Source organism: Anas acuta, chromosome 11, assembly GCF_963932015.1.
Source record: "Anas acuta chromosome 11, bAnaAcu1.1, whole genome shotgun sequence".
Taxonomy (NCBI): domain Eukaryota; kingdom Metazoa; phylum Chordata; class Aves; order Anseriformes; family Anatidae; genus Anas; species Anas acuta.
This window is the reverse complement of record NC_088989.1, coordinates 7,109,695-7,131,203: the sequence shown is the minus strand read 5'-3', so window position 1 is coordinate 7,131,203 and position 21,509 is coordinate 7,109,695. Positions and strand designations below refer to the sequence as shown.

At 48.5% G+C, this 21,509-nt stretch overlaps 1 protein-coding gene and 2 long non-coding RNA genes across 9 annotated transcripts in view; 1 reads left to right on the top strand and 2 right to left on the bottom strand.

Moving 5' to 3' along the window:
- The window catches only part of ADAMTS9 (ADAM metallopeptidase with thrombospondin type 1 motif 9), a 75,743-nt gene extending 69,398 nt beyond the window's left edge, over positions 1 to 6,345 (bottom strand). For 4 of the 5 annotated variants that reach the window (XR_011100512.1, XM_068695163.1, XM_068695165.1 and 1 more), the window contains exons 1-3: positions 5,958 to 6,345; positions 5,417 to 5,835; positions 3,877 to 4,036 (exon numbers count right to left, since the gene is read on the bottom strand). Coding sequence is in view for 3 of the 5 variants with exons in the window: in XM_068695163.1 (XP_068551264.1) it covers positions 3,877 to 4,036; positions 5,417 to 5,835; positions 5,958 to 6,051 (673 nt within the window). In the remaining 2 variants the exon portion in view is untranslated. Of the gene's footprint in view, positions 1 to 2,436; positions 2,571 to 3,876; positions 4,037 to 5,416; positions 5,836 to 5,957 lie in introns of those variants that run through there. The other variant, XM_068695166.1, reaches the window with a different exon arrangement.
- On the top strand, positions 5,651 to 6,931 carry LOC137862777 (uncharacterized). Of its 2 annotated transcripts, none has more exons than XR_011100514.1 (2): positions 5,651 to 5,789; positions 6,701 to 6,931. It is a non-coding gene; the product is annotated as an uncharacterized lncRNA (long non-coding RNA). The 2 variants fall into 2 exon arrangements; XR_011100513.1 differs by having other exon boundaries at positions 5,655 to 5,789; positions 6,697 to 6,931.
- On the bottom strand, positions 6,711 to 21,284 carry LOC137862779 (uncharacterized). Of its 2 annotated transcripts, none has more exons than XR_011100516.1 (7): positions 21,124 to 21,284; positions 17,106 to 17,172; positions 16,747 to 16,819; positions 14,446 to 14,557; positions 8,930 to 9,042; positions 7,551 to 8,536; positions 6,711 to 6,835 (listed from the first exon to the last, which is right to left on the bottom strand). It is a non-coding gene; the product is annotated as an uncharacterized lncRNA (long non-coding RNA). The 2 variants fall into 2 exon arrangements; XR_011100517.1 differs by lacking the exon at positions 21,124 to 21,284 and adding an exon at positions 19,410 to 19,662.
- Positions 21,285 to 21,509: the final 225 nt, after the last annotated feature.

Sequence of the window (21,509 nt, the reverse complement as noted above, 5' to 3'; positions counted from 1 at the left end):
CTGGTCACAGCACCACCGGCACAGTTACAAACCCACACCCTTGCACCCTCCACCAGGCCACCCCTTCCCATCACATGGGGACGCGATGGCAGGACCACCTCCTGCTTGCAGCACAGATCCACCGCTGCCTTCCCACACAGCTGGGTGGCACAGGAGAGAGACAACAACCACCTCCAGGGCTGAGCGGGCAGGTGCTGATTAGCACATGGGAACAGGATTGCAATCATGGAGCTGGCAGCACCAGGCACGGGATTGCTCAAGACACAGGGCGGCACCCCTCTGCTCTGGTGACTTCCCAGCACCGTGCTCAGTGGTAAAAGTTGTTAAAGTTACTACGAAAGGGTAATCTATTACGAATTACTCATTAATGCAACTAGGAAATTAGTGACATATTACTGATTATGCCTGTGTCACGCTAGCTCAGCCACAGGACCTGGTTCCCACTGCCAATTTGTCTTGTGCCTATTACAGCCACTTTCCCAACACTACTCACACACACACACTGAGCTTCTTTTCCACCTCCTTACTCAAACAAGTACATGGGCCGTGACTTTTCGGAGCTGTCATGCCTGCTGCAGGAGCCAGAGAGCAAGGTGCTGCCTCCTGAGCTATAACACCTTGCAGCTAAATGCCCAGATGCAAATCTGAGGCCCTTCTGCACTCATGCGAATAAAACATTGCAAGAGCGAGGAAGGCCGGGAGCTGGGCACCCCTCTGCAAGACCAAACCTTGGGGGTTTCACGTGGAATCCAATGGGAAGGTCTCATCAGGCGGCTCCTGGCAGGAGGTCAGGCCAGCCTCCCGACAGCATCCACATCACCCCAGGATGCAGCTCCGTGCCTTTTATCATCCCAGTCAGATGGTTCCTCTGCAGGGCTCAGGAAAGCCCTGCTCTCCAGCTACGCAATGAGCAACTTCCTCCGCTTTCTTTTTTAGGAGCTGAATATCTTTTCTCTTCCTCCTCCACCTCAAAAGAGCAGATATTAATAATATGGATCGGAAGAGCTTGCTATCGTGAAGCAATGGGTGGTAGCGGCGCTGCACCTAGTGACATCACGCAGGCTGCCTGGCCAAGTCTTCATCCCGTCAGGGCTATTCAGTAAAACACAGCTAATTATTCCACCAGATCCTCGGCCAGATGACAAATTGATTCACGGTAGTAACTAAAAGAAGGGAAGGAGGAGAAATTGCACCATTTCCTATGCCTGAAACTACATTACCTGTTGCCCCAAGGAAAACTTTTGACAAAAGTTTTTATTGCAGTTGTTGAACTATACACCAGACGGCTGAAGTGCACTGCCAGGAGACCCCAGTGGTGTGCTACACAAGTTTATATGCAGAGCACAGCTTGCATTTGAGATCCATCAGCATCCAGAGGAGAAAGATATTTATTTTTTTCCAAAACATCTGCAGTGTCTCGTGTATAGGGTACCTAAATAATTACCAGAAACTGCTAATTAAAAGTTAACAAAAAGCAAGCACCTGTTTCTCCACGTTGACCTGACGATGCTGAAAACTAAAAGCAATGCAAGGGAGGCTACTCGAAATGAAAGCTTTTACTCTATCAGTCAGCTCACAAGGGACACTTTTTCTGAATTCCACCAGAAGTCTATAATTACATCATCACGGCAAGGGCACACAGTATGCCACTTATTAATCATTTCCAGGAAGAACACTATCAAAAGGTAATTCTTAATAGCACCGCTGCCTGGCAAGGTGCTCTCCCTTGCTCACTGCAGGGTGGGTACTTAAGACTTCCCTCGTGTGAATTTCCTCTTTGAGCAAATTAAGATCTCTGCCAGGAAAAGCCTGCAATGCAAACGCACCTTTTCACACGTTGCTCTGACAAAAGGCTGGGTTCACACAATGCCCTACAGCGATACCAAACTCTCACAAAACCTCTCTTCTCTGCTAGAAGTGACAGACACATCCCATCAGAAAGTGCTTGAGAACTGCTAGAGCTTGTGTTTCCCCCCCTGCTCCCAAGGCACATGAGATACCTTCGCTCTACCAGCCACTGTCTACTCTACACTTGCTCCTTAAATGAAGTGACCAAGACTTGTCCACCACACACGTATAACCAAAGCAGCACTCCCTTTCAGGAACAGGGACAACAGTACAAGGGGAGGAACAGATGGAGGGAAAGCCAGGTGATCATGGCCACCCGGAACCTACTCCTGCATTTGAGAGGCAAGACCTCCTCCTTCCACTACAGGACGGAGCTGAAAACAGATAAAGAAAACAAAGACATGCAAGAGGCAAAGTTTGCTGGAAAAGAGAGGAACATGGGTACATGTATGTCATACCATTTACTGAATATTATTATCATGAATCATGATCCAGAAGAATAATGGAAGCTACAAGACAAATGGGGTGAAATACAATGGACTACACAGAGTCAAGTCCGCAAACGATTGTCAGAGCCCTCCCAGCTACCTTTGGTTCAATGAGTCCTGTGATCTGCTGCTCCATTCCTCCAAGGGCTACTGATGAATTGTGCCAGATTCCGGGTTTCTTTCCAACTGTTCTGAGTCTCCTGCATCTGATCTCAAAGAAGGGAGCAGAAACAGCTGGAAGAGAGAAACCAGAATGGCATAGTCCAGCAGCAACCCTTGGAAGAACAGACAAAAACAGCCTTGTGAGAGGCACCATGGTCCCCCAGCACACACGTTTGTATGTGGACGCATATCCACACGTCTTCTAGAAGAAGAAGCACGTTCCTAGTGCATCAGCTCTACACTGTCACAAAGCACCAGAGCTTCTGACTTAGCTGAACCACCGACAGCTCAACAGCATGGCCACGATCCACAGTCACGGGTGCCAAATGAGTCACATGTGCTAAATGCTGGCCAAGTTTGGCACCACACTTCTCCTCCGGTGGTACTCTTACTCCCCAAGCAGCTCCACCTGCTCTGCAGCACGTGGGCAGCTCTCGGCCCACGCAAGGGAAGGCAGTCAAGGTCTACTCTGTTTAGGCTCTAAAGCTCCTGTGGATCTAGCTTCAGGCCAAAGGAAGAGGGAGAAACAGCAGGTGAAACAGGAGACCAAAGGAGCAAGCTTCTTCAGAGGGAACTTGGGTATTTGCTGCCAAAGGAGAGGATTAGTTGTGAAAATCAGGAAGTCAACGAGGCAGGGAGCAGCGGGAGGCCACTGCAGATAATAGGGACAGTAGGAGCAAGGCTATTGCTCACCAAGGCACGTGAAGGGGAGATGAAAAGGCTTGTGCTCTTTCATATGTGCAAAGACTAGAAAGAGGGAGCGAAGAGGTCAGGAGACGGTGCTGGTGGAGGAAGGGCCATAAGGAGAAAAAGAGCCTTTGAAAGTGAACCATGGAAAAGTGATTAATAAGGGCAGAACTGCCAGGGTTGGTGTCAGTACCTTCTCATTTCCACTAGAAAGAAACAAGACGTTGCAGCTTGTGCTAAGATCTGGGGAGGGAGGACCAGGGGCACAGCGAGACCAAGACAGAAGGATGTCATTAAAAGGACAGAAACAGAATTTCAGACAGAGAGCAAATCAGATTAGGATGGTTAGGAATTACGTGGAGGTGGGGACAGAAAGCAAGTTTAAAGGCTCATGGGATATTTATAGTGAGACAGCCCAGATGATCTCCTGCCAGGAGGGATGAAATGGAAACCAAAACATTTTTCCTGACCACAACTTCCTTGTAACTGATTACTAGAAAGCACAGGCGCATCACGTCTCTCCAGGACAGCAGTACCACTGCGAGCCTCTTCCTAACACACACCGTACCACTTCTAAAAGGATCCTCGACTTCACATCCTTTCTGCCCTACATCAACCTGGCGACTTTTTACTGCAAATTAGCTCCCTTTTACAAGGGCCAAGTCATTAAGAGCAGAAACAAAACGAGTACCTGGAGTATCACAGGTCCGCCTGTCCCTTGAAGAGTTGGTTGGAGGCGTCCGCTGTCGGTAGACTAGGTGTGGTTTTTTGTGCTCTTCCTCATATTCCTGTTCAAGCGATATCAGCGGCTCGACAAAATAGTCCCCATCATCAGACTTGAACGTGCCTAGCTGAGAGGGACCGGAGAAGGGCAGGCAGTCAGCTTTGGGCAGTGATGAGCCCCAGAGCAGGACTACCCAAAGCAAGCACGAAAGGAGGGTCTGCAGCAATCCCATGAAGACAAGGCTGGAGCTCCAGCTCCCACCACATGGATCACACCCCCACCAGGCTGCACTGCTTCCTGCAGCTGTCCTGATGAAACTTATGGAAAGCAAGCTACTAATTTGTAGGAGGGAGCGTGGCAGAGGGATGCCAGCCAGATTGTATGCCAGTGACCATGCGACTCCTGCCCAAGGGGACACAGTGCTGCAGGGCACATCAGCACAGCCCCACCACATTGTGCTGCTTTTCATAAAGCAGCTCTCCCTGAAACAGGCTTTCAATTCACCCACGAGGATCCAAGGGAGGTATCCAGCCAGTGTAGTCCCTTGCTTATGAAAAGACACCAATGCTCCTAGTTGCACCTAAGTACGAATGCGATTTGGTGGGTTTAAAAAAAAAAAAAAAAAAAAAAAAAAAGGGAAAGAAAAAGAAAAGTACAGCCAGGACAAAAAGCATCCCGTGGCCATCCTAGGCTGGGAAGCAGGGCTGGCAGCTGGGATGTGCTGCTGGGAGGAAGGCCTGCCCAGCCACACACGTGTGCTAGCTTGGCTCAGCCCCCAGCCTGCCCCGTGGGGCAGCACTGCTGCATCGGGATGGATCCTAGGGGTGAAGGGCTGTGTGGGCTCGTGCACCCAGAATAACCCCTGGTCCAGGCAGGGGCCAGCAGGGACCTCCCAGAGGGGCACCTGGGACAAGCACATCCCTTCCTGTGCATCACTGGTACCCTGGGGTGCAAGGATGCTGGAGGGGTCAGGCAGCAGCACTGCTGGGGAGCTTCTGCCCATCCTTCTGCCAACATCCCCAGGTGCAGAAGGACACCAGGACAGGCTGCAAGGAAGCCTGTGTTCCTCTCTCCTCGGGTCATGCCCTTGTCCCGAGCTGCAGGAAGGCTTTGGGGTCAGCACTGCCGGCTCCCCCAGCCACCCCTTCCCAGACCCCAGCAGCACCCCATGCAGCAGGACGGTGCCCTCCCCGCTCTCCCTACACCCGACCATCACCTCCCTCCCTCGCGGGGTGCCGCTGGGGGGCACTTTTGCCCCAAAACCCGCGGAGCTGGCTGTCCTCACCCCATCCCCTGACCCCGACGGGCTACAAAAAAAAAACAAAACGGGACCGGGCGAAACCCCAGCGCGGGGCGAGCGAGCCGCCCCCATCCCGCAGCCCCAGCCGGGGGCGGGGGCAAGGGGCCGGCCCCAGCCTTTCCTAAACCACCCTCCCTCCCCCTGCTCCTCCTCCTCCTCCTCCTCCTCGCTTCCGCCGCGGCGGGGCCGTGCAGGGGCTTCTCTTACCATCCCGGAGCAGAGGCTGATGACGGCGGTGTGGCGGGGCCGGGAGTTGACGTGCCCCCGGTAGAAGCAGTGCTTCACGTCGGTGTCCGCCGCCTCGGCGTACAGGCGCCGCTGCTCGGCGGAGGGCTCGCCCAGGAGGCTGACGGTGAAGAGGGGGGCGATGAAGGCCGAGCTGGCCGTCAGGTTGAAGAGGAACTGCTGCCCGAAGGCGGAGAGCCTGTAGTGAGCCTTAGGGGAGGACGAGGAGGATGAGGAGGAGGAGGAGGAGGAAGCAGCAGCCGCCGTCCAGGCGTCGGGGGCAGCGCCGGCGCTTCGCCGCCTCCTCCTGAAGTGGACATCGGTGGGGAAGGGCTCGCCAAACTCGTCCACGCGGGTAGGGGTCACGATGTCGTACTCGCTCAGCTTCTCCAGCAGCTTGGCTGCAAGGCAACGGAGGCACAGACCCCTGAGCGCCTCGCCCCCCAGCCCCCGGGGCCGGCAGCCCAGCATCCCAGCATCCCACCCCGTGCCCTCCCAGCCCCAAATCCCCGCTGCCCCGTACCTTGCCTGGGGTGCAGCTTCTGCCTCCTCGCTGCCGTCCTCAAGCCGTCGATGAAGAGCGTGCTGAGTGCCAGCGCCAGCGGCGCAAGATGCATGGTGCTGAGCGCTGTCCTCAAGAGGAGCGCAGCCTTCCCCCTGCGGCGGTCGGGCTCTTCTCGTCCTCTTTTTTTTCCTCTCCCTTAGTTTATTTTTTATTTTATTTTTTTTTTCTTGCCCCCCCCCACCGCCGCCCCCCGGTGCGCTGCCGGAGCCGGGCGGCGTTAGGGGCGGGCGGGCCGGCGGGGCGCGGGGCTTTTGGGGCCGCGCATGGGGCCGGGACCGCCGGGCCGGGCCGGGGGAACCGGCCGCCTGCCTGCCTGCTGCTTCTCCCTCCCTCCCTCCCTTCCTTTCCTCCTCTCCCCCCGTCGGGCTGGTGGACGGGGCGCTCCCGGGAGCCAATTTAAGGGGGCGGGCTCCATAGATCAAGCAAGGAGAAAAGAGCCCGCCCTGGACAGCCCTTCCTCCTCCCACCCCCACGCCCCCTTCTTTTCCCCTCTCCAACATGTCACTTTCTTTCATTCCCGAGGAACGCCGGAATCGCAGGGTTTCGCCGAGAAAAGCCCTCACCGCGGCTCCGAGCCTGGACGGGGCGGGCGGGGGGCTTGGGGGGCAGGGAGAATCTCATCCCCCCCCCCCTCTGGGAGCTAAGAGGGCTTTTCTTACCCAGCTTGGCCTTTTTCTCTCTTTTTCTTTTTTTAAAGACAGCTCGAAGAAGCGGACACGGAGAAGCCCACGTGTGGCACTTTTTATAGCATTCGGTGTCTCCTGCGTTTTGCAGATACGAAGCACTTGAAGCAACTTGGGGCAGGGTTATTTTTACGCCGGGCAGTTTTCAGCACCCTGTGGGAAAAGAGAGATTATTTCCTTATCTAAGGCGGTTGGTGTCTTGTTTTACAATTTGGAAAATTTCCATAAAAAATTAAGACATCCTTTAGAGCTAAGTGCCACTCAACATTGTTTTCTGCCCTTTGTCAAACCTGTTTAGTTTTTTTCCCCTTGATGGGGAAGGATGCTATGAAACTTAAAGCCTATAGCAAGGCAAAAGAAAAGAGGTGGTTGAGAGCTTGACTTGCTCTTCCACAGAAAATGTCAGGTTTTTTTTTTTTTCTTTTTTTTTTTTTTTTAACTTCACTCAGTTCTGGGACAAAGAGCAGCAACACCAGTACTTCCTGCAGAAAGGGAATTTACTTTAAGATAATAAGTTCAGAATTCACTTCTAGACAAAACAGCACCTCCTGGCTCTTCTAAACTAACTGCTGAAGCCCTACAAATCCCAAACTGTAGTGGTAAATTATTTATTCTATACAATGAATGCAGAAGCCCATGTAAGCAGATCATCACCCACAAAGCCATCGTCTGTAGCTGCTGGACGAGGAGGGCTCCTCAGCAGCCCCAAAACTGAGCACTGTCCGGGATCTCCACATTGGTGGAGACCTCCATGAGCACATCCCAAGGGCACCCTATAATGGCACATAACCTCCCAATATGCCTCCGTTATGCCTCTACTTATAAACCATGTTTAATTTAAGTCTAGGCTGCTTATAAGGTAACTCACCCATGCGCCTTCTGGTGCTCAGCAGAGCCTGACTGCTTCCAGGCGTGAGTTGCCTCGTGTGCGGTCAGCTTTGATGGTGCTGGGTCTTGCTGCATCCACCTTTAGGATTGATGAGGGGACAGCTGTGGCTGCATGATGGTCACAGCCTCTAGGGAGCAGGGGTGTCTGCCACGAGTACGGAGGAATGGGGAAGTGCCTCTCCTGGTAGGTGTCACCTGCTGCCAGGAGCAGTGCTTCAGAATAACCAAGCATGGGTGGATCTTCAACACTCACCAGCTTGTGAACAAACCTGCACCAGGTTTGCTTTCAGTGCTGCAAAGGGCCTGCACGGTCACATCTTCCTGTCCCAGCAGCCAATTGCTCACACACACACGTTAAGAAATCTGCAGAATAGGAAAGACACCAAATTATCCTAAAACAGCTTCCATCTGCAAAGCCTGTTGGGGCTACCGTGCAAACCCTGACTAGCATGGCCTCTCCTGGCTCATCATGAAAGTGTGGCATCCTCACCCGTCCCATGCTGAGCAGTGTCCTGATCACATCTGAAAAGCCAACGAGGTTCTTGGGCTGCTGGAAGAACAAAAAGGGGAATTTTGAAACATCACCACATAGCAATGAGGCTTTCCTCTAGGCTAGTCCTCTTGGCTTTCTCTGCCTCATCATCAAATAAATGACTTAACACGTTGCAGTATCTGCTCCCTGAGCTGTCGTGCTGGTCTGCTGGGAGCACACCACGTGTTACCGAACCCCTGACGGTGTTCCATCACCTTCTCACCATTTCTACACGTGCCCCAAAACTTTGAGGCTTCACATGCGGAGGGATGTGGTGTGATGGAGTGTGGGTGATGGCCCCGGTTGTGACGGGCAAGGGGAGGCCGTATCCTGCACTCAGGTGGGCACAGACACGTACTGGGAGCATTGAGCAACACCAGGCTGCTGCCGGTCAGCGAAGGAGTCAGCAGGAGCAGGACAAGCAGCAGAGTTGCCTGAGGAAAGAGTGAAAAGCCGAGCATAGCACGGGAGCTGAGTCAGAGGGGAGGGGAAGAGGCTTACGTGGAGCTCATCCTGCAGTGTCCTGGGTGAGGGATACAGCCCGAACTCATTTCCTCGCCCTCCCATCAGGGGGGTGTTGGGAAATGGTCTGCTGTTTTATCAGAGTGCCCCCAGGGTAAGGGATTTCACAAGCACCCCGCATCCCACTGGTCCCAGCCTTGCCTGCCCCTTGCACCAGGTTGGGCATTGGCAAGAGCTGGTGCAAAAAAAATCTATCAAAGCTTTACTTCCTTGCTCAGTTTTCTACCAGATAATCAGCAAATTTAGCTCTGGGGTTGGGGTCAAGTTGCTCAGGAGCTGGCATGGGGTGATGTGGCTGCACGTACCTGTGCTGTGGGGGGGTCGGATGCCTCCTTTTGGTGCTGGCGAGCTGGATGGAGCCAGGCTGGTGTGTGAAGAAGCATCCCCAAGGGTTCTGTCTGACCTGAAACCTCAGCACCTGCAATCCAGAACAGGACCGAAATGAAACTTTCCTTCTTCAGAAGTGGGGGGCTGTCCCATGGAGTGACCACAATTAGGTCTCGCTTCTGGGGCAGAGCTGGGGAGTGCACTGAAGTGTCCCTAGGACCAAATTCAGGCTTTGTGATGGCACTAAATGGTCTGTCCTCCCAGGAGCACGGCATTACCTACATACAGCGTTGTTTCCATTGACAGGCAGAAAAGTTGTATGTTGTGCAGCGTTCTGAATCTTTACAGCTGGAGATCAGAAAGCGTAGAAGGAAAGCTGTAGTGTAAGTAAATAGATGATGTGGAGTTTAGAGGAACTAAGCTACAAACTTAAATAACTTTCCTATTAGGAAGGATCTATTAATACTTACAGTATGGTAATTGTGCAGGCTCCAAAGTCCTCAGCCAGTCAAAAAGTAACCCCTCAGAGCCCATACCTACTCGGGGAAAAATCCCCTTGAAACACTGAGAATTTTGCCTTCATAAATACTGCAAAAGTCGAGCTGCAAATGCCTCTCCTATAAACTACAAAATGAGAACTCGATCCCAACAGCAAGACTTCAGTAGGAGAATTCAGGCGATACACGCTGCTGCAAGAACATGCTGGAGGAGACCAAACCTCCCGCAGGCTTTGCGCTGCGTTTCACCCTCCTCACCATTTCCTTTTCCTCGTAGGTGAGCACAGTTCCCAGACATTGATCTTTGTTCTTTGCCGCTCTGCCTCTCTGGGTAAATGGCATCTTCCTTTATCTGCTGCATCCATTCGCTTGCCCAACAATTATCCCGGGAGGCAGACAGTTTCTCTTTGATAGCTTCTCTTCAATGGCAGCAGATAACTGAGGAGAGCAAACATTTTCTCCTGGTGTCTAATCTGCATGGTCAGAAAGTGAAAGATTTCATTCCCTTCAAACAGCTGCTCACTGCCCTCAGCCTCGCTTGCTTGCACTGCCAGCAAAGATACTGCTCTGTGCTGCTTTTCTCTCAGATTTGGAGGATGTTCTGCTCACATAAAGGGTTCTCTTTAAAGGACATTTTCAGCAAACATGTCAATGCTTTTTGTTTTGTTTTAATATTTTCCCATTTATTTGGAGGGACTGAGACTTACAGGTTCACCATATGGTTAATATTCAAACTTATTTTCAGTGCCAAGCCAACTCTTTCTATCCTGATTAAAAGGATTTAAATATACTGAGTAATTCACCTACAGTAGCTGCTTCAGCTCCTGGTTTCTCTGTTGGGCTCTGTGTTCTCACCCTGAGCCATGCCCTGTGCAGCACGCTGCTGCCGTCGAGGTCTGAGCCATTTGGTGGGTTTGGGGTTTGCTCCTCAGACCTCAAAGTGCTGGATGGTGGTACCTGCATTTCCAAATTCAGCTCAGTCCCGTCCTGGTGCCCTGAATACTGCGATGTGCACGTTGAGGAGACTCATCCAAGATCACACAGGCAAATAAGACCCAGATGTCCTCCAGCCTGGGCTGGGGTCAGTGGGTGCAAGTCTGGCGCCTTCCCACCCAGCACGCTGCGTGTCTGGGGGAGAAAAGCTGCGAGCAATGGGAACACGAGGAGAGCTGTCCTTGTGTCCCTGCTCCTTCTCTGGGCTGGGAACCAAGGCTTGAGAACAGAAGGTGAAGGAGGGAGAGAAAACAAGTGTCACAAAGTGCTCTGTGAGGAAGCACGCCTCTCGGTTTTTGGTTTGGAACAACGTTGACCCTGAAAACTCATTAGGAACTAAGGACTGCATGGGAGGAACAGTAAAGCCCACACGGACACTGCAAATGTGTGGGATTTTTGGTTTCAGATCAGCATGGATGGACGTCATGATCCCTTGAGGCTTTCTGACTGAAACTGCTGGTTCCAGCTCGCCCCTCCCTGGCTCCCAGCACTGCTGCTGACCGCTCGCACGCTGCGCCCTGTGCTTGCGCCTCTTATCTGCAGCGGGGGACACGCATGCCCAGAGCAGCCCAGCTCCTGGGTCCCACTGCTGACTTGCACTTAAAGCCCCCATCCCTTACCCTCGTTACTGCAGGCAGCAATCTGGGGCAGGTCCCAAAGTAGCTGGGAAACACTTAGCACTGCATCTGCCCGGTTTTGTGCAAATGAAGCCATCGAGTGAAACATTACAGTGGTTTATCCTTTGCGTTTGACACGCCATAAATCAAACAGGACCTGAGTGCACTCCTTTTGACTTTTGATATTGCAGACATGTGCATCTGCGCTAAGTTCCAGGTGCCTTTGCCAAAACATTAGCAGTAACGCTGGGAGGACCAAGCAGAGCAGATGTTCTGTAACCCCACACCAAAAGGCAACCTGGGAACATTGCAAGTCCTGCAGGTACAAAAAGTTTTGCCCTTTGAGCCACGTATTTACATTCACATAAACTAATTATCACAACAGGTCTGCAAGGTATCACCGTCACCTTATGAAGAGGAGCCTGAGATGGTCGATCTGGCACAGGACACGGAGCCCTGACCCCGTGATTATTTCTACCCTCCCACACCAGCCTGCACAGAACGTAAGAGCACAGCTTAATATTTCAGTGCAGGCATCGTTAAACTGTAAAACTCTATTTTAGGAGGGTTGTTTTCATTCTTTCCCTACATAGTAGATTGTCTCCAGAGATAATAAGATACGAACCTCTAATAGAGTAGGGAAAAAGCCAAGCAGCTCTACAGATACCAAGCTCTTTTTCCCTGAGGGTGTCACAAGGTAGCCAGCTACAAGCAAAGACATCTCCCTGGGGGAAGCGTTGGCGACATCGTATTTGTATAGTGGTAGGAGCTGTGTACTGGTTATACAACCACCAGAAGATCATCAATAGCTAAAAAGCATGAATGTTAATGGGTCTTGCTCTGCTGTCAGGTGCCCGCAGCCTTGGTTTTGTTACCTGACTTTACTGTCAACCTCTACTTGGGGAAACAAAATTCCTGCTTCCCAGTAGGAATTCAGTGTTTCTTAAACGATGGGGTTTAAGAGATGTTAAGGAACAGGCTCAGAATTTGTGGGATGCAACCAAAGGAGAGCAATTTCTGGCTGATCTGCAAAGCTCAAACAGTTGTCCTCTCCTGTTTCCACCAGCCATTTCTGCTCCATGCCTTCCTGCCTTCTCACTCACTAAATACCTTTCCTGATGGCAAAGGCTGTGTAGGACTGAACCTGGAATCCCCACGTTCCCCTCGCAGGTGTGGGGAGAGCTATGCGAATGATGTGAATTGGCTGCAGCCTTCCTAACCACATTCATGTCGTGCCACTCAGCCTGGGCTGCCGTAGAGAGAATTAATGGAGTGTAAATCCCTGTTGGAAGTGCACTGCCTCTCCAGCTTCTCCCTGTAACTCCTTCACTCCCTTTGCAAACCACAGGAGAACGAGAACTCCCTGGGGAACCCCGGCTGGACATCTTGCATCACGATAGAGAGAAGTGGAGTATCCACGCAGCCAAAGCTGCCTGGCTGACAGTTTCAGAGTTCGCTGTGACACTTCCAAGAGAATCCGTAGTGCTGGGACTAAAGGCTGCTAGAAACAATCTTCTTTTAAAGTTACTGTATGGCTTGGCTACAAAGATAAGGCACCAGATGGCTTGGGAAGAATTTTTAGGAGACAGTTGTGCTGGTATGCCTGGAAGGATCTCGAGAGTTTACATTTACAATAGAGTACTTCTTTGGAGGCGAATGTTTGTCAGGATCGTCAGTTTTAATTACCCAAAATGCAGGCTGCTTCTAAATGCAGGCAGTCAAGAGGAGGATTTCTTCTTTATATGACTTTTTTTTTTTTTTTTTCCCTCCTGAAGAATCTCTGCCTTTAACTTTATAGGTAGCAGACTGATTCATGGAGGCTAACGTTGAACAGTTTTCATGCTAAATGGTATCCTGCAACATTTTCTTTCACTGATGAATTATACATTGCAGAAAAAGGGACTGCATTTTATCTGTTTTCAACCAACTGAATAAGGTGCCAATTGTGTCAGCTTTAAGCACACACAAACATAGATCAGTCCCCAAATTTCCCAGGCCTTTAAACCAAACCTTACTTGGTCTTTTTGGCCAGAGGAAGGATGACCTGGTAGGATCGCTCTCCGTGAGGATGCCAGGAGAAATAAGCACCATTCTGTTTGGGCCTTGCACGCCTGCAGATACAGCAGCACGACTGAGGAGTTAATTTCCTGTCCTACCATCCAGGAGCACTGGGATACACATGCCATATTTTTCAGGCCTCTCTGCTTTCTGTATACACTAGAATATAAATAACATTACTGAATGCCGGTGATGGGAATCAGGCTCGAGTTTTAAGCCAGCTGTTTCCACGTTTTCTCCCTGTGTTTTATCAGCTCAATTCTCAGATACCTCTAACGTTTCCATCCAGAATTTTTAAAGGGAGGAAGCATGACTTAGAAATCACTGTAATGTGAATGGCTCTGTTGACTTAACTGACGTTGTTTTGACATGCCAGGGCCTACTGAGGGACCAAGACCCCTTTGTGCTAACTGCAGTACAAACACAGGCCTGAAAACGAAGCCGGTATCGGAGTTCCCCTGCCTTATCACACTCAGTTAATGCATTACTCCATGCTAGCTAGCCAGCTGAGAGTAGCATTTGTTACAGGGGGAGGGCTAGCTTGGACATAGCGACACCATTGTTTCTCTGCACTGTTTTCATAGCAGGTTCCCTGCCCACGGCCCTTTGTAACTGAAAGCCCATATTCAGAACAGATAATTGTCCAAATCTGAGCCATTTCGCCTACCAACAAGGTGGGCTTTTGTGTTCATACAACTCCAAGGCAGGGAGATGCTAGTCCCTGGCCGAGAGCCCTAGCCCCATCATAGCTTGTGAGCCAGGCTGGCATCTCTCAGCACCCACAGGTGAGGCAAACACCACAAGAGCCAAAAGGGCACCCTTGAGCAAGCAGCGGTACTGGGTTCATGAACACAAACTCATGCTTATCTTGTTTGGTTCTGGGAATCAACTAACTCCTCAGAACAGGGAGAACATAGTTTTGTAGCCCTAGCCAGGTACGTATAAAACCATCTGGTTAGAGCAGCAACATCTAATTGATCACATGAAATTTGTCTGAGCACCGCAGTGGATGGAAAACAGGGGCAGGAATCAGCAGTTTTCAAGACCTGACATACTTCTACCAAGAACTTCAGGAAGGACCTGGATTCACCACCTCTCTGCTTCTTTGGCAGCTTCATGGGAGCACGGACCAAGAACTATCCCCGTGTCCCTTCTCCCCTACAATCCACTGCACAACACAAGGAACAAAAGAGGAGCTTCTGCATTGCTTAAACACACAAAAACTGCTGTCTTGTTAGGAGCCATCTCATGCCAACTCCAGGGCATGCCAGTGGTGACCACACGACAGCAACAGCATAAGAAGGTGGTGAGCTTACAGCAGTGCCTCACCTGAGCACCAGTCCATCTTCCAGGGATGCGCCGCTGGGTGATCCATGCCAGAAGTGACATCTTTGTGTTCTTCTGCTGAGCTGCTCCAAGAAAAGAGGTATCTGAGTCCTGCCTGGGGAGATGCACACACCACTGTAACTCTCACCGGTTTGCAAATACAAAGTTCCTGTTGAAAAGCTCAGCCTTACACTCCCCTACTGTCCGATGTTGATAACAAATGTGATAGCTTAGCACCAAGCACCCAGAGCAGACATGGCCAGGGAAGTCTCAGAGTAACAAAAAATCCCATAGTGTCAACGGCTATTGTGTACAGCCAGACTAGGATTGCTACTGGCTGTGAGCTTTTAGTGAAAAGGGCTGTGAGGATTTTGGTGACCAGAGCTACAATTACAGTTCTCAAGGACAGAAATCCCTTTCACTTTTCTGCCCCATCCCCTGAGTCTCTGTGGATACCCTGCCCTCTCCTTGCATCCTTCCTTCAGACCATGTGTCATCTGCCCAGGTCACCAGCGAGTCAGGTTCCTGCACACAGAAACCAGCTCACCTTACTGATGGCTTTTTCTTCCTGCATTCACTGAAACCTACACAAGTAGATTGTTCTTACTTGGCAAAACCTTAGATATGTTGAAACCAATTTATTTGACCCAGCAAAGAGCTACCAGGAAAAAAGACATTAGGGTGTGATACAGTGACTGGGATCTCAGTTACCAATGTCAGTTACCAAATATGTTTTCTTCTGAAATGCTTTAGAAGCTTGCAGTTCCCTAACCAAGCCCTTCAGCATAAGGTCACATTTTTTTTTTTCTCAATCTTGGTTTAAAAAAAATGCACAAAAGCAAACAGCTTTACACTGCTGCTGAAGGTGTCTGGAGTACCCTGCAAGCATGGGTTCAACCTCATCCTGCCGTCGTGCCACAGCAATGAGCCCCCTGGCCCTGGGGGATGTATGAATGGCACGGCACTTGGGAAAATTCACACAGAAGATTTTGCAAGCTCATTTGCTGGACGAAACTTTGCCCTAGTGACTCGAGCCTCCTACAACTGTGAGAAAGGAGGTCCTTTTTAGTTTATAGCTAAGGTCAGTGGAGGGCCAGAGCAAGGAAGTTTGTATTGCAGCAATTTGTACCTTATCTTGTTTATAGATGTAAACAGAAGGTTTACGCTTCCGTTACTGGACTCTCCTACACCAAAAATATTCAGTGCACAGAGGAGGGGAAGGACAGGCAATGTGCACACACATTTCTTGAGCATATTTTGAGAAGCACAGTTAAAGTATCTGGTGTTTCTGAAGCATGTGGGAAGTAGGATGCCCTTGCAGTGACTGAAAAAAAAATATTAAAATCACAACCAGCCCTGCCTCCCCCTTCTGAATAAAAAACCAAACACCAAAAACCCCCAAACCAACCACAACCAACCACAAAACCCCAGCAATCTCCTTGTGGACTGCAGGGGTCATTCCAGGATCTCCATAGGGTCTGGATATAACTCAAGTCTCATATGGACTTGGGTCAACTTCCATTGAAGCCAGGAGTGCTTTCATGAGCTTTAGGTCACTCCCAGTTGCTTCTGAAGTCATTGCCCAGGCTTTTCTCATTTTAGTCACAGTACCAAAGTTTTGTACCGTTTGAAAAGCTCCAAAGCAAGGGACATATGGAGCCTACAAAAGCATAGTTATTGTGCTAGCTAGCTCCAGTCCCATGCCAAGCAAATTATTCATGCGTACTCTGTGGATAGAAGGCACAAGCTTTCATGTGGTTACATGGATAAAAAGGGAGGAGAATTTGGGCCACTGACTCAGCCTGTCAGCAATGTTTCCCCCCTGAATACAGCCATGGAGCTGCAAAGCAGATTTCTCACAGCACTGACGGTGGGGTAGTACTCTCTTTGGAAAATGTGACCCCTTACTTACATGCCACTTGGAAATCGGTATCATGTAAGGGTGCCAAATGCTTCCCAAAGTAAGGCCTTTTGATTATAACCTTTCATGAAAGTGACTGATTGAACAAAAGCAGCTTAGAGATAGCATTTCAAACAAGAATCAGACAGCTTTTCTGGAACATAAGCAGTAGCAAACTGCCCAGCCTGTTAGAAGAATGGCCGTGCTATACGATGCTGCACTCTTGCATCCAAAAGGAAACCTGACATTCAACAGGTGTTCCGCTTCTTGGGTAGTCTCATGGATGGAGAGGGAGTTTGAGGAGACACGTTACAAAAAGGTCCTTTAAACGTACCTACTTTTCTATTTCAGGCTCCATGACCATTTTTTTTTCCCCCCACTGTCAGTGGATTTTATTCAATTACCATTGCAGTGGGCACTGCAGAGTACGGGGTACATTCCTACTTCAGTTGTCTTTGTGTCCACTTGGCAGGAATCCTGAACAGCCAGAAAAGCAGACAGTTACTATTTTCCACCATTTTTACATTCCCTGTAGAAATATTTCTTATTTGGCCTCACCACACTGACCAAAAAAACACAAAACAACAAAACTAACCCACAAGCAACAACAACAACAAAAAAAACACCCTTATGGTCTTTTCATAAAGGAATTAAATTCACTCTATTATTCTAGTTAGTGGAAATAGAAAAGCCAATCAGGTGACTGTAGTGGTAAAATAAAGCCAAGAGTAGCTCATTTCAATCTTTGTTCTGTAATACTTACATAATTCAGACCTGGAGACAAAAGCACTAAGGTCATGGATTAACTGTGGCTTAAAGTTGAAAATAGCCTGAGGAAGTAAGGATGACAAAATAATTACTAGTGGGCAAATCATATGTTAATGGGTATGAGAATGATTTAGTGTATGACATTTAATCAATGTAAATGGAAATGTAGTCCTAAAGCAAATTTAACTTTTAAGTCCTCCATGGATATGTGTATATATATATATATACACACACATATATATATATAGCTAGCTTCTATAGCTGAAATAAATCTACAAAAAATTTAAATCAAAGTTTCCATATGTTAAAATAACTCATTTTGTCGTAATCATAACAGCTGTTGAAATAGAGATAGTGCTCATGAATAATGCTTTAAATATTTGCTTTGCTCCATGATGTAGAAGACTAAAGCCTGTACCATTCAAGTGAGGCACCAAACAATAGAAAAACACACTATGCAGAAACCCATTCCAAAACACCTGTCAGGAACTGCACTTTTCTAGATAAAACATCATAGTTCAGAGGTAAATCATTTTGGCAATTCACTTTGATATAGCATTTGAGGTAAATCACATCAAAGCCTTCCTGTGAATACCCAAACAAATTAGTTAAAGTCTATAATAAAAGCTCTGGCAGGGTCCATATGCACCAGTGCTGGAGGTCACGAGACACCTAGTAATGCTGCATTAGGATCCCCTACTGCAAGCAGTACAGCTGGTACAGTAATAATTACTGTGCCAAACATAATTGTGGAGATTGCAAGAGTGCAAAATGCAGGAAAATTAGAAAAGGAATGCTGTGATGAGAATGCCATGCAGTTGTTCCCACTACACACGGGGAGAAAATTAGATTTCTGAATAGAGGCTGAATATTCATTTGCCAGATTAACAGCTCCTGCCTGCACTGAAATCAGCCCTGAGAGCCCATGGGATGTTCAGAGCTGGGAACAGCTGAACACACCCAAGAAGAGCAACCATTATTTTTCTAGCGCTTCTGCAGTTAAAGAAATTACACCTGGACATGTTATTGTTGGGTGGAAAAGCACACATCAGTAAAAATGTTCCTGAACTATGACTGTAACTGAACAGACCACCTCCAGCTGCCTCTTGCTCAGGACAATTCCTCAAAGGCAAGGACCTGCTCTTCGTGTTTGGGACCTACTCTTAGAAATTCATCTTGCCCTGAATTCTTAGCTCAGAGCAGAGAGTTTACAGAGAGCTTTTGGTTCTTTGTAGCAGCGTCAGCAATTGAAGAAATAAAACCACTGTTTTGGGATAATGCACCTTCTTTTATACAAATGTTTCATCTTGAACTCTTAAGTAGGCAATAAAATGATAATCAGTCATATAAGTCTTTCTTGTTTAGGTTCACAGCGCACTAGCTTACCACATACATTCCCCACATTCAGAACACCTAGAAACCTCTATTTATCAGTGACCCATACCAAAGTACGTGTGCCATTTGCTTCAGAGATCATCTATTCTGAAGAAGGCTGCTAGCCAGACCCTGTGAATAAGGTGCACTTGATTATTAAAAAATAATTGAAAAAAAAAAGTAAATTCAGAAGTGAATTTTTGCACACTGTTATTCAAAACCATGCTTTCTTCATTCAGATATAGGGCAGGACCTTATGGAAATACCCATTGAGACCTTCCCTGCTGCCTGCCTTTGGATGCCAACACTGGGAAGCGGACGAGACATTGCGCAGCGTGCTTGTACACACAGCACAATGTCTCAGGCTTTTCCAGGGTGTTTTACCTGTCCTTCAATTGCCCCTTACAGAAGCAAAAAGACTGTTAAATATCCGCAGCACAACATAAAGACTGCTTAGCAGGCTGCTTCTGATTCCGTGTGTCCTAGGAGCCACATAATCCCATTGAGTGTTTTAGCTGTTCCATAAACAAATCAGTAGCTCTGTACTCTTCCTTCTCCAGTGACAGCAGATATTAATGCCTTGAGCATGCTGCACTCAGCCAAAGCAAGCATTGAAAGTGTTAACTCAAAGGCAGGATAATGTCCTATTTGGTTAAAGCAAAAAGTAAATAAATACAGGATTTACTGCAATTTAAGGCTTAAAATGAGATCAGATGCCTGTCATCTCCAAACACCTCTCAATCAGCAAAAAATAATCCTTCACAAAATAGATTGTTATTTTTGCTGCAAGTTTTTTTCATGGAGAAAATGGAGCCATATATTATTCCTCTGTAGGCTGCAAGTAGGCGAAGCATAAACTCAGCTGAAAACTTATCCAGGGCTTCTGGCAAGTGCAGGCCAGAAGTGTGTGATTTGTGCTGCTTACCAGATCTCTGCAGTTCATGAATCCCAGATGATGTGCGGGGGGAATCTCTTTAAATGGACGTAGGAAGCTAAAACTGTCAGCAGCTAATGAAGAGGGCAGGGAAACGAAAATGGAGCAAAAGGGAGAGTGGGTCCGGAGCTCTGCCCCAGCCACGCACAACGGAGAAGTTGCTCACGTTGATGGGAATTACTGCCTTTGAGCCACCTGACTACAGGGTTAATTTTCTTCCCCTCTTCATTTCAGATGAGGGGAGTCAACCTGACCTTTACTGTCAGATCTAAGAGAAGCCTTGAAAACGAGAACAGTGAAGCAGTCCAAATGCAAACACTGGCTACAGTAGACCTATTTATAAATAGTTTAGAAGAACACCATGAACTGCAGAAGGAGGGGAATTTTCTCCACCTCCCCCCCCCCAAGTTTGCTGCCTCGGTGAACATAGCGGCATGCTTGAATTTGCTTTCTTACATACCAGGAGGCCTGCAGCAGAAAATGAAGTTAAAGCCACAGGCACAGCCCCTGATTCAGCCGTGTGGCACCAGCTCCAGCTTCACTGTGGCGCACGAAGCTGCACAGCAAGCCCCTTGTTCCGAGTGCCCCCTCCAGCACAGCCCTCCAGCCGGTGCTGGCGATCCTCCCTGATGGGAACGGCCAGACAGGGCTGCCCAGGGGAAAGTCCTGACCCAGGTCAGCCAGCAGGGAGGAGATCTGCCTCGAAGGAGAGCCTCCCAGGCTGCCTCCAGCCTTCCCTTCCAGCTCTCTCCAACCTAAAATGTTTCTCTTTATAGGGATCGTGAAGAACAAACAAGCAAGCCCCTCAATTTAGCTGCGTGCCCTAGTAAAACGAAAAATCTGAAAAGTGGAAAAATAGCCCAAAATAGCCAGCGCAATCCCTTACAGATTCTTGTACCAGTTCAGATTTATCATAGCTTGAAACACAGCTCTTGCTCACGCTTCTGACTGGCACACTTTTGCAGGGCTGCTACTTTTACTTGAACCTTGGCCCTACTCGGGCCGTCTGACCAGATGGCTAACCCTTGCTTTAAAGGATGTCATAAGTAAAAGCAAATGCTGACCTTGCGAAGCTTTCTTCTTTGTACTTTTTTTTTTTTTTTTAACCGCAAAATTACTTGGAAAAGTAATCCAATAGATTAAATTTCCCTTTCTGAGAAGTGTCACCCAAAGGCAAGTCAGTACTGACGTCACCAGACAGATGACACAGTCACTTCGATGTGGCTACTTGGTCAGGGGAGACCGTTCAGATACTTTAAAAAGCATTGCATAATGAGAGATAAAAAAAATAACAAACTTCCAGACCTTTTTATTCTTTCCTTTTGCAGCTCTGGCATTCTTTATATTATTATATTATCACGGAGGTACAAGGGAGGTTTGTGGTGCCTGACAAAGCTAGAGCAGATCACACAGAGCTGGCTGGTTGTACTTTGTATTATTGCAGAACAATACCTAGCTACCTGCAATTATTAGTCTTTTCCTCTCCCACCTGCAGGCATCCCAGGCTCTCTCTCACCCTCATTTGAATCACTTCACATGAGGATATAGGAGAACTGGTAACAGAAGTCAGTTAAAGGTGAGAGGCAGAGAAGAAAAAAAGCACCTCTCTGACACATCACTGTAAACAAAGGTTAATCCACCTGCCCCTCTTTTGCAGGTCACTTTTAAAGTAGAGGGATTTTACCAACCAGCCATTTCCATTTACCTTTATCTTCTTTTTCCCATCTCGTTTCTTCTTAAACCTCTTTAACAAAGTTCACAGATGATTTCAGGAGCCAGAGACATGTCTTCATGTTGGTATTTCATAGCCATCAGTAGAATTGTTTTCCATTAACTCATTTGGTTGCTTCTGAACTCGGAAAGTTCACAGCTGTGGAAAGGAATAAAAATTATATAGTTAATATTATTATTTTTTAAAACAGTAGTAGTTGCAGACAGACTTTTCTCTCCAGCTGGCTGCCTGAAACAGCCCGTTCCATTTCACAGGAGATCTTCAAGCTCAGCTGAAAGGGTCATTGAACAAGTTGTTGGCTACCTCAGAGGCAGACTTGCTCTTCTAAGGTTGCTGTGTCTAAGTTACATTTATTTCTC